The following is a 15,966-nucleotide window of genomic DNA, read 5'->3' on the forward strand; positions in this document are numbered from 1 at the left end:
AAAAAAAAAAAAAGAAGAAGTTTCAACAAGAAACCAAGAAACAAGAAAAAAAAAAAGAAAAAAAAAACTTTGGAAAGCAAGCTCCTTCAAGGATGATTCAATTATACAAGACTACCCCCTATAGAAGCTACCACCAAACCATGTATTCAATCTCCCTCCCAAACCCCCAAACCTATCTCCTAAACCAAATCTCCCTCACTTCTTCACCTTCCTAGTAGAAGCCCTTTTAGCAGGAGACTTCACACTCTTAGCCGGAGCCTTCTTAGTGACAGCCACAGCTTTCTTAACAGGAGCAGCAGCTCTTTTCCCAGGAGATGTTCTAGTCGAAGTCCTAGAAGCTTTAGCTGGTCTCTCCTTAGCCTTAGACTTAGCAGCAACAGCAGCTTTAGTCTTTGAAACAGCAGCAACAGACTTTGATTTAGGTTTAGCAGCAGCAACAACAACAACAACCTTAGCCTTAGGCTTAGGCTTAGCAACAACCTTCTTAGTAGTAGTCCCTTTAGCCGCCGCCGCTTTAGCTTTAACAGGAGCAGCAACTTTACCCTTAGGTTTAGCCACGGTTGTTGTTGTTGCCTTCTTCTTAACCGGAGCAGTAGTAGTAGAAGCAGCCGGTTTAGATCTGGCGGAAGGGATCTTGAAAGAAGCTTTGACCTTAACCAATTTGTCAGAAGCAACGAGTCTCTTGAGATTCACAAGAAGAAGCTTTCTAAAATTAGGAGGAAGAGACTTGTTGTGCTTCTCTTCTATGAACTTCTGAATCGCGTATTGACTAGATCCAGTCCTCTCCTTCAACGTTACTATCGCATCTTTAATCATCTGTGCACATATCAGATTCAATCAATTCAAACACACAAAATCAAATCTCGGAATTGTGAATCTGATAATCGAAATTGGAGAACAACAACATAAACAAAAAGGGATTAGATCGAGACCTCTTCATAGGGAGGGTGAGATGATGAAGAAGCTTTCCTCTTCTTCGTTGTAGCAGCAGCGGCGGAAGCTGCTTTCACAGGCTTCTTCTTCTTCGTCGCAGTCGCCGTCTTCTTCTTTGATTTACCACCTTTCGCCGCCGGAGATTTCACCGTCGTTGTTTCAGCAGCTCCTGAGTCAACCGTCGTCGGAACGTTTTCTTCTTCTGTAGACATCCTTCTCTTTTATACACACGAAACTGAGAATCTAAGCTATTTGATCGGAGGAGTGCGTCGGAGAGTTTTCTGATCGGAAGAATGAGAAAGAGATGTTTATATAGTCAGATGTGTTATGAGACAGAGTTTGTAATCTCTTCTCTGATTGGTTGAAATGGTGAGTACTCGGATCGGTGTATCAACTCAGGTTTGAATTTGAACCGTTGGATTTTAAGTTATCGACGGTGTAGGGAATAAGGATTACGAATGTAAGGATGAGGGAGGTTTTTAATAGATGTGGATGGATTGGTGCTTTTTTGGGTTTATTCTTTGGTGTGCTTTTAGCTTCGATTGATTTTATCATAACTTTTTATTTACTTGATGGATTTTTAATTTGTTTTCTTCGTTGTGTAGATAATTCTTTAAGGTTTCTTATGAATGTTTAAGCGGTTGAGATGGTTTTGTGTGGGATGAGAAAATTGGGAATGAAGCGAGGTTGGTCAAAACTATGGTTTGTTTTGATAGTATTACGGTTTTTTGGGGTTTTTGGAGAATGCTTGTGGGGATTTTATTGATGGTTATGGTCGTTGGAAACTAGACTAATCAAGGAGTTTAACGAACTAAGATTTGTTTAAATCGGGTGAGTTTAAGGTCGTAAATTATGTTGTTGAATTAGACCAAAGATGACCAAAACTAAGATGTGGTGCCACACAACTTTGTTGCATGTGTGATGTGTCTCTCTTTAAGAGAGTCCTAACTAAGACGACCATATAATTATGGACTGGGATCATTTTACGTATTTGAGATTCGTTAACATCTTGCAATGATTCAGGAGTTTATTTTTATTTTTTTAATGTGGAAGTAGTAAAAGCATATGCGTTAGTTTCGCTAAAATGGTGATGATGTATGCAATTATATGCATCTAGCTTCTAAAAGCATAGTTGTAATTTTATTATCATTTGTAGATGATATTCATTAGCAATCCAATATCATTTTTATGAATTACGAAATTCAGCTAAACATATTGATGCATATATATATCTAACACATACTAATTTACTTTTATGTTTAAAATATCATATTAGTTTAAAAAATTCCCGCGTTTTTAACAGTTTTTTACGAAAAATATTATGTATCCTCAACTGCAAGAATATATATGTGGATGATGTATGGTATATATTAGAATTTGATGTATATAAAAGTTAAAAATATTTTCTATTTAATAAATGTTATTAGCAAAAATAACCTAAAGAAATTGTTAATTAGGAAAACTATCCTATATATGTTGATATATATACACAGTAAAAAATATTTATAAGTTTATAAAATTAACTTATATTGTCATATACATCACTGATATTGTAACCAAAATAATAAACTATATTAAACCCCCCCCCNTTTGTTAAATTTGACAGCTAACCCCTACTTTAAATTATAGAAAATGAAATATTGACATAAACTTAGTTTTATTCACAACATAAAAGATATCATCAGATTGAACATTTAATCGAAAATTAATATCGATATCGGTTTGAAATTTCATCTATTTTTAACGATTGTTAACATGAAAGATTATGTACCGTTCCTGGTAGAAATATATGTATAGATAATGTATGCATATATATACGACTCGATTGTATGCAAAAGTTTTTTTTTAAAGTTTATATAAAAAGAAAATGTTGATGATGAAATTTTCCAGTAATGATATATTGACACGTATGGTATAAAAGATTCATGTTTACAAGTATATAGCTGATATATTGATACGAGACCACTCAAGAAACTAGATTTAACCCACATATGCATCCAAAAACATTTCCAGTTCAAAATTCAACCCCTTTTAAATCGAAAACGGATAATTAAATTGAACTAATCAAACTAAGTTTGATTTACAACACACAAGAAACCCTATTATAGACCTATAATTACAACTATCAATACTGTTACATGTGATGTCGATCGATTTTAAAATTTATGCATTGTCAATGATTTTTACTGCGAACTGTTATATAATGTATGCAATAAAACTATATATGTGAAAGACATATGCATGTATGATTCTATGTTCATAGAAGTTTCAAAATTTTGATATTCAAAGAAAATAATAATTAATTAGAAATAATTTCTTAACGAAAAAATATCAACTAGAAAAGTCTACTCGTATGTAACGTAAAATAATTGGTATAGTACAAAACGTTTACATCTTTCCTCATCATATGTAACGGAAATTAAAACCATACCAATTTATAATTACTAAATAAATAAAAACTGTATCCGATCCACAAATACATCAAAGTTTTTTCCAATTCAAAATCTAACCCAATACAAATTAGGAACGAATATATAATTGAGCTTAAAGTGTATACACATAACTAAGCCGCTAAGTAAGATGTGAACCTTTAACACAAATATAGATATCTTAAGCTTAGAATAAACGTGTATCGGTGTATGTAGACATTAATCTTACCAATCTCTTATTCAAGATTATTAATTGCGTTCTAATTAATGGTTTTCCTTTTTAAAATCATCAGTTACGTTTTTACTTTCCCTCTGGTTTTAAAATGTCAGTTACATGTTTAGACTCACCAATGGAGGCTAACGTTGTTTTCAAGATACTAGATCTAACCATATTTGTCTAGATCACTATTATGATATGACACTTAACAAACATGCAGTTTAACAATGACTTTTTTTCGTTACGGATTTAGTAATGAGAGCTAGTAAATGAAATATAGCGAACGAAAAAATTCTTACTAGTCTATCAAAAAAAAAAGTATGTGATTATTTGGAAGTCTTATTATTGTTTTGCCTTACTTCACACATGTTCATCTATTCATAGTGCACGACCAGTAATTCTACCAAAATCTATATGCCATTACCAGAAATTATTTAAGCAGTATTTACGAAATTATACGTAAATCATATTAATACGTCGTTATATTAAGAAATTTTCAAAGTTTATCACCAAACTTTTTTACTTATTAGGGGTAAATTTTTATTTGTTTGAACATACGAACTGAAACATGAGACACGCACATCAACAATTTTTCGTAAACTTCCCCCACATCAACACTTGTTGAACATGTTTAGTTCTAAGACCAAAAAATCATAATTATGTTTAGTATATCTATTTAGCTAATTTCGTTCTAAGCAATTTAAATTAGCAATTTTAGTCTTAAGTATAAAATATTGTCCTTAAAAAAACAACAACAAGTATAAAATATTGTCTAGATACACATCCCAAACCTAAATCTATATATTCTCTTTCGAATGCCATAGTCCAGCACCTTTTTAGCGTCCAACATACTTGGCCAGCCAATACATACAAATGACGATTCGATATTTAGATTTTATCTCTTAATTTTTTTATACAAAGAAAGAGTATTTTGTAGAGATTAGAAGAAATTGTTAGAAATATGGTTTTGTAAAAAACAAGAAATAATATTAATGTGTAAAAGTCAAAGCCTTCTTAGCTCATGATCATACGTATATGTTCGATCCCCACATGCGTCGTTTATCTTTTTATATTATTTTATACAACAAAAAAAAGTGTAAAATATGTATGTTCAAATTTGGAGAAATTATAATTCAAATTTAGAATAGGTATTTTTGCAAATGCTCCTTCTAAATACCATACAATAGCGACTTCTAATTTTTGTACAACTAGGATTTGTAGAATGTATATCTAAATTTTGTAAAACATGTGGAGTGTACATATAATATTACACATTCTAAACTTCAGAAGGAGTATTATAAAATTTGAAGATCAAATTTTTTTTCCATCCAAAATGATACCAAAAATGACATTTTCAATACTATACATATTGTCACACATTCTTCATCATTATTCTACAAATTTTTCAAAATTTTCTTTTAAAAAAATAGTTAAATCTACTACGATAAATAGTTTAGAAATAGTTAACATATGGAATGCATAGATGAAAAATGATTTAATTTATATTTTTTTCTATTTTCCCTTAAGAATATTTAGTTTTCAATAAAATTAAAAGAAAAGAGAAAGAAAATCGAGGATTTTTTTTTTACTAAAAGAAGTTTTGAAACTATATAATGAACTACACCAACTACTATAAAACCTTTACAACTTAATAGTGTCGCGATCTTGAAAATCTATGAATTTATAGAAGTATTAATTTCTCGATAAATTAATAATTATTATTATTTGAGCAACTTTCCTATGGCAATCTTTTAAAAATATATATTTTAAATTAAGTTAATCCTTATAGCCAATATTTTTTTTGAATCAAATACAAAGAAAACAACATTTATTATGTCTTGAATGAAACACCAAAAAAATTCAATATAAAAGTATTAGAAACAAGCTCTAACAAAATTTAATGTAAATTTAAGGAAAAAAAAAACAAGACTCATGTTTTATTAGATTTGTTTGCATGTATGTATATATATATATATATATATTAAATTTTGATATAATTAGTAATCTATATTATTGATGGGACCATATATTTCCATACGTTTTTAAAAAAATATATTATCTTATTATATTACCGAATTGTGTCCAAAATTATTCTGACCAACTTCAAACCTAAGAACTTTATTAATTAATCGAGTACTAATTAATGTAGATTATATGTGGAGGTTTAACTGTACATACATATATATATATAATGGAGATTTAACTGCATATATTTATATAGTATATATTATACAATGACATAATCAATACTATAATCATCATGTTCTAGATTATTGGTGATGTGTGAGCACAATTATGGATTCAACTTATGCTCAATAACTAATAGCAGAAATTGTCACTTAACTACTATAATGAAGTGGTTCAAGCAAGAAAACATCGTCATGGTTTGCCTTTGGATTTACTTTCTTCATCCGCTTTTTATCTCACAGTTTCTTTTGATAGATTCATCACTAGGTGCTACTCCGCAATTTGAGGAATTAGAATTAGAGCTGGATTAATAAAAAAATTATGAATCACAAATAAATAAGTAAGTATTGCAGAATACTTATAAACTTATGAACTGAAATTACAGGATGCCAAACAATCCTACACACATCACGCACATTTTATGAATTATGAAAATTTAAGGTAGTATATTATTGAAATAATATTATGAACATAAAAAGAGACATTCAGCATAATATATGTTTAGTATGATTCACTATAAGAGATTAATGTGCACGTGTTATATCAGAACTAGGTTTTAACCCGCGGTACACTACAAGACTATATTTTTAAAAGTAAAATAAAAATGTAATGTTTTAGTAGATTAGCTACATATAGGACTAATGTTTGGTAAATTTTAAATGTATATCCTTTATCTAAATATTATTTAGGTTTACCGGTTTAAATTGTTAATTCAGAATATAACATGTGGTATACCGTAGTAATGTTTGTTTATTTTATATAATCGTAATTGAATAAACTCAATTAGATATGCCTAATATTTTAGTGTCAATACTGTTAACAAAATAATGAACTGATGATTTACTAACAGTTAATGATATAATTTTCAATTAATATTAATACTCAAACTCATCCCGCTAGATATCTAAACACAAATTTTCTTTTTTGCTTAAGTACAATATGCACGTTTTTCAAAATTCAAATAACGAAAAATGCAAAAAAATATAGTTATATTAGTTTTATGTATTTTATGATGATTTAAAGCAAGTAAACTAAATAAATCAAACAAAGATGATAGGAAGATCATAATTTTAATTAAAAAAAATATTCTTTTATATTTCAAATAAAATCTTTAGAGGTAAAGATTAATTTGGGATTCGCAAGTACATTTTTTATTGTTAGCATTAAATATTGTAATGAATTAACGAGATATTTTAGGAAATATTTAGGAATTTTACAAAACAAATATTTAATTAGTCGTTAATTGATTTAGGAGATATTAAGGATGATTAACTCGACATACTTGTTATGAATATTACTGGAAACTAGTATTAGCTAAAGAGCGAAAGAATTCTAGATTATAGGTCTCGTGGTTTTGTCGACCTGATTAGCGAAAGAATTGTTGATTGATTATTATTTAAGTTTTAAAAAATTGACTAAATTATATCCGGTAAAAAAATCATTTTTATATAGTCTATGTATTGATTCAAATATCTTTAAGATATGAATAAATAAAATGAAAGGAAATTTTTTTTTTTGAATAATTTTGTTGACAAAATTAAAGGAGAGGTAAATTTTTAATATTTCCTTAAACAAACTAATTATGTCATCCCTATATTAGTAAAAGAGAAGTACAAATTTACTTTTGGACAAAAATTCCCCCTGCGAAATTGAACGGAAGACAAATCATTAAGGTTAAATCAGACTTTTAATGATCTTGTTTCGGGTTATTTCAACAAAATAACCCGCAAATTTGCAATCGGGTATTTGAGTTCTACAAGAATAATTATGTTCGATCTCGATGGGTTATATTTTAAAATATTAAATGTTAATGGGTTTCACAAATATTAAAATTAACTTAATGGGCTTCGTTGAAGAGGACTAATTTATTTTTAGGGAAAAAAAGGAATAATATTGAGTACTCAAAATCTCTATATTTATAAGCTTCCTAAAATGAAGCACATTCAAATGAAACAATTATATTTTTATTTGAAAATTAATATGCTTCCTATAAATAAGGTAAGGTGATTACGTTTTTTTCCAGTTTTAATTGGACTATTAGAATATGGAAATATTTTCTCAATTTAATAAAGCATATTCCCAGTATAATTTCCAAATGATCATTCCAAAATTATCTACATGATATTTTAAACTTGCTCAACAAGATTTTTGCGATTCCCAAATGAAAAAAATATAATTTACCTCAAACACTATAAATACTATTCATTCACATCACCAAACTCGACCACACATGATCTAAGCAAAAGCAAATAAACTTAACATGCTCTAATGAAGCAGCCATTACCTTTTTCTCTACGGAGAAAACATGGCAACAAAGCATCTTCTAAGGCTGTGACTTAAGACATAGTGTCCTCTATCTCATTATTTTAGTTGTTCGAGGGCGATCCAATAATATGATTCCCGGCAGAAACGGCGAAGGGTCAGAAGACGGCAGCGGGTTTTGTTGATAACGCCAATCCTGATATCTCATTCTCTCTGCTTATTTGCCGCGATTATTATCTATATATCGATATGGATATCAACCTCTTATTCACATAGATCTGAGAGCTAATTTATTATCTTACCTTTGCATGTGAACTTTAGATTGTGATGTCGTTTGTCATGCAGTGTAATCGGCTGTATTTTGTTTATCGAGCCGATTTTGTTGGTCCCTTCCATCCCATGTTAAAATTGTGGATTGGATGTCTCTGTTTGGCTTGGATCTGACGTTTTCGAACATGTTCTTTGCAAATTTTCAATAGTAATCGCACAAATTATTTTACTTAAGAGGAAGATAATCCAAAGGGATCAAAATTGATATTGAAGATGATGTTTTTTTTTCTTGACATCGAATATGATGTTACATTTTGCTTTTTGGTGTTTTTTTCCATAATTTATTTGGCGGGCTCTTGGTTGGGCCTTATTTTTTCTGTAGTTTCTGAATAGGCTTTTATTTGTTCGAACGACCCATTCATTTTTTTCTTTCTTTACGATATAGTAATATTTTGACAATTATAGTAAGATAATTTGGCTACCTAAAGTGTGTGTTTTCCTTTTTTACACATAAAACAAAGGAAAATGTTATCAATCATTGAACAATATTTTTTGTTTTAATTATGCAAAAAATCAATTTATTCCAATTGTTACTTTGTTAATGTATATAATCATTTCAGCAAATATATAATAACCAAAGTTCTCATATTTTCAGTTTAAATAATTAAGCATATAAGCCATTATTTTCACACCAACTGATGCAAATTTGACCTACCTGTAAAATTAAATTAAATACCTAAAATTCTAACTTTATTTTAAATAAAATTAGATAATTGTACTGTGGATCGTGGTGTAGCACGAGTTAGACGGTTATAAATTGCAAAAGACCAAAAACCAAAACCTAATCATATTTTATGTCACTGTGTGATCAACACTAATTGGTAAGTTTTTAGTTTATAAAAAGCACATTACCAATTACTACCTTCGGATTTTCCCTGATATTTCCTACCAAATCATAACACTACTAATTTTTCTTCCGAACATAAAATACTATACCATTAGTTGGAATCAAAATCTAACAGGGTGTAATATGTTTAACATAGCAATTAACCGAAAATATTCCTTCGCGCTAGCGCAGATCCGGTCCTAGTTAAACTATTTAAAATCGAATTAATTTTGATTTCAATTAAAATTAAACACTTTCTAATTGCTAAACATAATTTCCGTGGTAATATAAATAAATAGTTTTTAATTTGAACATTTTCGAAAAATGTATATAATAAGATCAAACTGTTTGGTCAAAGTCGAAAGTCGAAACCTTTAGTCTATTGATCAACTATCCAATGCGTGGATACAATCCAGATTGTTGACGAGAGAATCTTTTAAGCCAGTCAAAACAAACAGTCACAAACCCAAAGATCGCTTTAGAGCAATAATAAAAGGTAAAAAAAAAAAGAGGACGGAAATGGAAAAGAACACGTGTAGTAAGTAGCAGACTAGCAGAGTGCTTCAGCGGTAATAACCGTAGAGCTCCAAGTAGCAAATGCAAAAGTTCCAAGGAGTTGATGTGTCTGTGGTTGGACCGGTCAGCACCAGCCTGAAAAACCTAAAGGGAAGTAACGCATTTGCTGCTGTGATTGGCCACGATGCAAACTGACCCGCCTTGCACATTGTTTGGTCATCCTCATGGACTCTCAAGTCTGTCCATATTTTCCCATCCATCGATCCCTTCAAACCCATCAAGACAATAAGAACACAAAATTTTCTGAAGCAGCTTGTCTTAAGAGGACATGAAATGAAATAACTGCAGCAAAAAATTAGTTACCTGAAACTTCCAGGACCTTGTGAATGCTCTTGATCCGTCTTGTCTGAAGGTGTAGTAGTTGCACATAAGCTGCATCCAACAATCCTCACCGTGTTATATCCTCAGGACTTAACTAATTAATTTCTGTTTTACTCAAATACATTTTCTTGCGAGCATGGGTTATGGAGCTTTTAGACCGTATGTGGTTCATGAAAACAGAGTATACGATTAAAATATAAGTTATGAAGGAAACCTGATGATCTTCGCCTAAGTCCACCATCCACCAGGATGATATATGGCCGCCTTCCATCCTAGGCCCTGCAAAGGAAGTACCCTGGCGCAAAAAGATAAAAAATGATATGGTTCTGTATCCAAGAGGAAAGAAGTTTCACTGCATTTAATTTTATGCTTTGTCAATTTGGTAGTTCAAGTCGAACTCTAATCATATAAGACGAGAAAACTTGGGAGGACCATACCACATAGGCCTTTGAAGCCAAAGCCTTTGGATCAGTGAATCTGGAGGTGGGGCTGCTGGATGTAATAATGATTTTCTGGAAACATAAAGAACTCAAAGAATTAGGAAAAAATTTTCTTCAGCAGTGGTTCATATAAAACGATTTCCAACAATATGAATAAAGAAAGTAAGTTAACCTTTGCGAGAACGGGGTTAACCCATTGATGACTACCATAAGATGTACCCACAAAGTGCAGCACCCCATTGCTATCCCCATCACGTATGTACTGAAGCTCCTTGAAACTCGATCTTCGATGTTGGAACCTTGAACTAGAGGTGAAAAGCTTTAATAACTGGGTATTTTGGATATATAAACCCGAGATGTTTACAATAATAAGATAAAATGACTATGTAATTCTTACCTCGGTTCATTTCCTGGGGATATCAATCCGGAAGTTAGAAAGCTAGCAGCCTCCTTCACCTGTACACAATACAAAATTAATGAGGGATTGGAGAGAAAATCAGTTTTGAAATAACAAATTAAGTACTACGCGAAAAAAGATAAAGATGGATGTTAAAAACTTACAAGACGATTAAATATCGGGATTTGTTTGCTTAGGTTGCTGTCTTCTAACTGTGCGATCATTAAGCATAGATGGCATCAGTACAATCATATTAACAGAAAACTATAAAGTTATTTCAGCGTATTCAGGTTCAGCATCCACTTACCCTTTTAAGCAGCTCATATGGCAACAAAGAGAAGCGTGCATGAGGCAACAGGTTATCAAGTGACTGAAGCCTTTCTTTGAACAAAATTTTGGGTTCACAATAGTTCATCATCTCATCTATTACTTCCCAACTGTGCGACTCCTCAGCTTTCATGCACCACATAAGAACAGCATCAAGAATCTTTTCCTCAGATGTCACTGTCAAATCTGCAGACTGCAATTCCAGAATTTAAAATGGGCTGAAATGTTTATTACATGCCACAACGAAAGGAGACGTCATTCATCACTCTTGGTGATGACCATTACAATTCCATAGTACATATTTATTTCCACGATAATAAACAATGATCAGCGCATGAGTAACACTTTTTTGTCCCCAAGCACTAAATGTAGCAGTACTTTTGGGTCAATTCTCCAAGTGGGTTCAGAGGTTCTTCTAAGAAAAATTAGGTTGGTGAAAGAGAAACACACATCAAGAATATCACTGAAGGCGGTCTGATCTAACAAGACAAAGTCTAAACTTGCAGTGGTACAATAGTCGAAATGCAGGGAGAACTTCCTCTTGCACATCTCCTCAATGAGTTTACATGACGAGATAGACGAAACCACTTGGAGAACTGAGCATACAGAATCCTGCAACAAAAGTCAGAGGTTAGCTTGAGAAAAGTCCCAACAATGTTCCAAATTTGTCTGCTTCTGCGCCCAATAAACTCGCATAAAAGAATTATTCTTGTTGTATGACCTTCCAATACGAGAACGCCATCCCTGCATGTAATATATACATGGAACAATATTAATATTTTTTTACTGTGTATGTGGTCAAAGCATTCGCTTCATTTCTTTTCTCTTTTAGTTTCAGAAGGCTTGAAACCGCAACCCACTTCACGGTTCATTAAGCTCTCTATCATAGATTATCAATATTGTAACAGATGCGCTGGAAAAGAAGAGAAACATGATAATAACAGAGAGACGTATCATTTACTCTCAAGGATTGTGTAAATAAAATTACCTCTGAGAGACACTCCAAGAGCATTTTGCAGCATTCTTGATGAAGTGGAACAACTCCAAACCGGTCAGCTAGAAAGAGAAGATGGATCAACTCCGTGCCAAAATTCACCGTGTCTTCCATGGTCAACTCTCCACTGTACATGAAATTTAGCATAGCCTTGAATGCTTCTGGTGATACATCGGTTAAGTGAATCGTTGATGAATGGCTTTCACTCATCCCATTTGTAAACATCTGGATGTTCATTGAGAATAAACAAAAACTGAGAATCAATATATGCCTGTACATCAGAATTGCTACTTACCCTAAAAGATATTCTCACCTTTGCAAATGCGACACTCCAAAGACTTAGAATGACTTTGTGAGATTGGAAAGTGAGACTATAGTCACTGAGATAGATTTTTATGTCACTATACTCGCCGGTTGAGTATAACTTTACCAGCTTCCCCACATCAACAGGGAAAGCACTTGGGAACATGAAACCAGATAATGGGTGAGAAACAGAACATGAGAGTTTGACTTTTCTGCAGGGGTCAAATGCTTCTTTGCTCAATTTTATATGGTCTATACTTTCTTCACACTGTCTCACCAATGGCATCACATCAAACTTAGAACTTAAATCCCGCAATGGAGCAAGTTCTGATTCCAAAATCTACAGCAAAAAGAAAAGGTTCAAAGAAACCATAACGAAGATAAAGAATCTCCATGTTTTAGTAGAAAAAGAAGGTCCTAACAAAGCATTTCACCCAGCAAAAGGGACAATTTGAGAAATTATACCTGAGTTCGTCCCGTATAGATATATTGAAGAAGTGCATGAAGAATCGGGTAAGATACTCCACGAAGTAGAATGACATCCCCAACTGATGATCTCAAAGGAAAATTACCAGACGCTTGTAAAATAACTTTGTGAGCAGGGACATTCATTTCCTCTTCACCAACAAGAAAGATAGTGTCAGATAATTCCCAACTCTCCAAAAAATTCCCAAGACCCCATTGTTCATAATCATAAACAGTCCTTTCCTCCACAAACATCTCGTCACCAGACTCATCTCCTTTAACTTCACGGCAATCCACTTGCTTCCACAGCAAGATATGATTGTGTGTCACGGGAAACACACTCACGTTTCTATATCCAACATGTTTATCCCAGCTGCTCAAACCAACATACTGGACATTTAAATTAGGCTTAGAGTCCTGCCACTTAAACACCAGGTTCTGAAACGGATACCGACCTTTACCAATGCTAATCAACCCATCATAGATACTAATCCAGTAACTCTCAAACTCCAAAGAACAACGACAGAGATCAGAAGCTTCCTCATCTACCACAGACTTCCCATCTACCTGAATCTTCAACCTACGGTTCCTATTGCTACCAATGATCACAATGTAATGAGGACTATTATCTTTCTTATAATGGTAATGTTGAGTCCCCACATTCTCTCTGAACACCACCGTGACATCATTGTGAGCAAACGCATCAAACGCAACGCAGCCTCTTCCCGCTTCTCGGAACTTAAGATCATCACTCCACGCACACTCGAAAGGTGCCACCGTCAGAAACTTGTTCTCTTTCACCGCAACCATCTTGCCTTTACCTATAATAACATTTACAAACCCACAAGCCATCAAACCTCTATATATAAACACAAAGAACCAAAAAAAAAACAAAAAATTCACTCATTGAGACATTTCCACAAACACATAGATGACATAAACCAAACTCACTTGTGAGAACCCAGAGAATTGCGTTTTTAAGAAGATGATTAACAATTGGGTTTTTAAAAAGGAACGTTATTTTCAAAGACAAAACACGGAATCTACTAGAAAGCAATCAACTTGGCAAAAAAATCTGAATCCAACTGGCTCGTTACCCCACCATGAAAAAAAGATCAGATGCAGATTACATCCGACTCGAATACAGACAAAGAGATAAATCAGAAGCTACAAAAAAGGAAACAAAAATGGAAAATTTGATCAAAAATCAGATATTTTAAGATGTGTGGATAAAATTTTCGGAGCTTACCTTATGTCTTATGAACACTCACTGTCGTGACACGTGATCGTGAGTAGGATCTAATCCTTTAAGGAAAGAAAGAGTCAAACACAAAGACCCGTAAACGAAGAAGAAGAAGACACATGATGAGATATTTATGTTTTATTTTTATTTTTTTGTGTCAGGAGAAAAAAAGAGTTGGTGGATTTTAGATTCAACGTCACTTGTAAAGATTAATGGGCCAGAAAAATATCCGTATAAGGCCCCATTATACTCTACAGCTGGAATTAAACTATTAATTTTTGATATTTCTATGAACAGATAGAAACCTAAAAATATCAAAAACAAAATATTATAAACAACACAAAATCTCTTGAAAGAGCCAAAAAAATATTATAAGGCCCCATTATACTCTAAAGTTGAAATTCAACTTTTAATTTTTGATTTTTATACGAACATTAGAAATCTAAAAATTTCAAAAAATTATTATAAACAACACAAAATCAGATACATACATTCTAAATAAAAAAAATAAAAATAAAGAGAACTTTTGAGAAATATTCTTTTTTTAGCGTGATCCATTTTAAAAATACATCTTTTATTAGCTGTCTTTTTAAAAAAATTATCCCTTACTAAATCAAAAACCTTAATTATAAAATTTTATAAGGTTTAGAAGGTATTTTTCTCATGTTACTACTTGGATACTTTATCCGGTTGTTCAAAAAAAAAAAAAGGATACTTTATCCAAGTGTTTTAAAAGTTTAGTAAGATTTTATAAGGTATTACAAGATATTTTAAATGTTTTACAAGAGTTTTATAAGGTTTAAAACAAATATTTATACAGTATTTTTAGGATAAAAAAAAATTTAAAGGTAGTTTGTGTATGCTTCTATAATATTACACACTTATATGAGTATAATTCAAATTTTTAGAAACATTTTGGATAAGATTTCTTAAAAAGATGGTATGGAGACAAACATTTTTAAAAAATTTCTGAAATAAACTTCATATAGTTTTTAGTAAATATTGGATTACAATCATTATTTTTCATTTGTCTCAACTCTCAGGTACGACGTTATCTATATAAATTATTCTCTTTTGTTTAATCAAATTAATCATTTCCATCATTTTACAAGTGGTTTAAATTTAAAAATTTTCTTTATAATAAAAGACAATAGTGTTAGACCAAAAAAAAAAAAAGACAATACAGTTGGTGTGCATATATGTCAAATCACTAAACTTTTTGTGTTTTTTTCTAATTAGAAAATACTAAAATTGACCTTTGTGTTTATTTTTAACAGCACATTTTATATGCAACTACAAATTTCCGAAAATTATGGTTGAATTATAATTTTGTATTTATGGACAATAATTTTGAAATAATTATGGTTGAATTTACAAGAATATGCGACTAAATGTGCTAGATTTTCTCATTCTTATTAACTACTTTAATTTATTGATTTGAATCATTTTTGTTTTCATATGGATATTTATATTAATCAAAAGGAGTTAAAGAATTAGATGCAATAAGATACATTGATACATCATGACCTTCAGCTACTCACTATACTGAATACAAAAAAAATCAGATCAAAAAGATATATGGCTTGTCTGAATAAGCATGTCAATGGTTAATCTTGTTGATTTATATCATCACTTTTGAAATCAAATTACCTTTTTAACATTTATTTGATAATATACAACACTTTAAACAAAATGGTAGTATGTCGGTGTATATGT

General features: G+C 31.5%; 2 protein-coding genes across 7 annotated transcripts; both read right to left on the minus strand.

Moving 5' to 3' along the window:
* LOC104749826 (histone H1.2-like) lies at positions 69-1,229 on the minus strand. Its single transcript, XM_010471521.2, has 2 exons — positions 933-1,229; positions 69-816 (listed from the first exon to the last, which is right to left on the minus strand). The coding sequence occupies exons 1-2, from the start codon at positions 1,143-1,145 to the stop codon at positions 196-198; spliced, it is 834 nt and encodes a 277-aa protein (XP_010469823.1). The 5' UTR covers positions 1,146-1,229; the 3' UTR covers positions 69-195.
* LOC104749827 (BTB/POZ domain-containing protein At2g30600-like) lies at positions 9,547-14,351 on the minus strand. Of its 6 annotated transcripts, XM_010471526.2 has the most exons (14): positions 14,257-14,342; positions 14,110-14,174; positions 13,008-13,828; positions 12,553-12,882; positions 12,234-12,464; positions 11,696-11,857; positions 11,226-11,438; positions 11,083-11,130; positions 10,919-10,977; positions 10,694-10,826; positions 10,519-10,593; positions 10,296-10,376; positions 10,064-10,132; positions 9,748-9,966 (listed from the first exon to the last, which is right to left on the minus strand). In XM_010471526.2, the coding sequence occupies exons 3-14, from the start codon at positions 13,815-13,817 to the stop codon at positions 9,748-9,750; spliced, it is 2,430 nt and encodes an 809-aa protein (XP_010469828.1). In that variant the 5' UTR covers positions 13,818-13,828; positions 14,110-14,174; positions 14,257-14,342. The 6 variants fall into 6 exon arrangements, with proteins under 6 accessions (XP_010469824.1, XP_010469828.1, XP_010469829.1 ...); XM_010471527.2 differs by lacking the exon at positions 14,110-14,174 and having other exon boundaries at positions 14,257-14,351; XM_010471524.2 differs by lacking the exon at positions 14,257-14,342 and having other exon boundaries at positions 14,110-14,211.

The sequence above is a fragment of the Camelina sativa genome, chromosome 16, assembly GCF_000633955.1.
Source record: "Camelina sativa cultivar DH55 chromosome 16, Cs, whole genome shotgun sequence".
NCBI classification, from domain to species: Eukaryota; Viridiplantae; Streptophyta; class Magnoliopsida; order Brassicales; family Brassicaceae; genus Camelina; species Camelina sativa.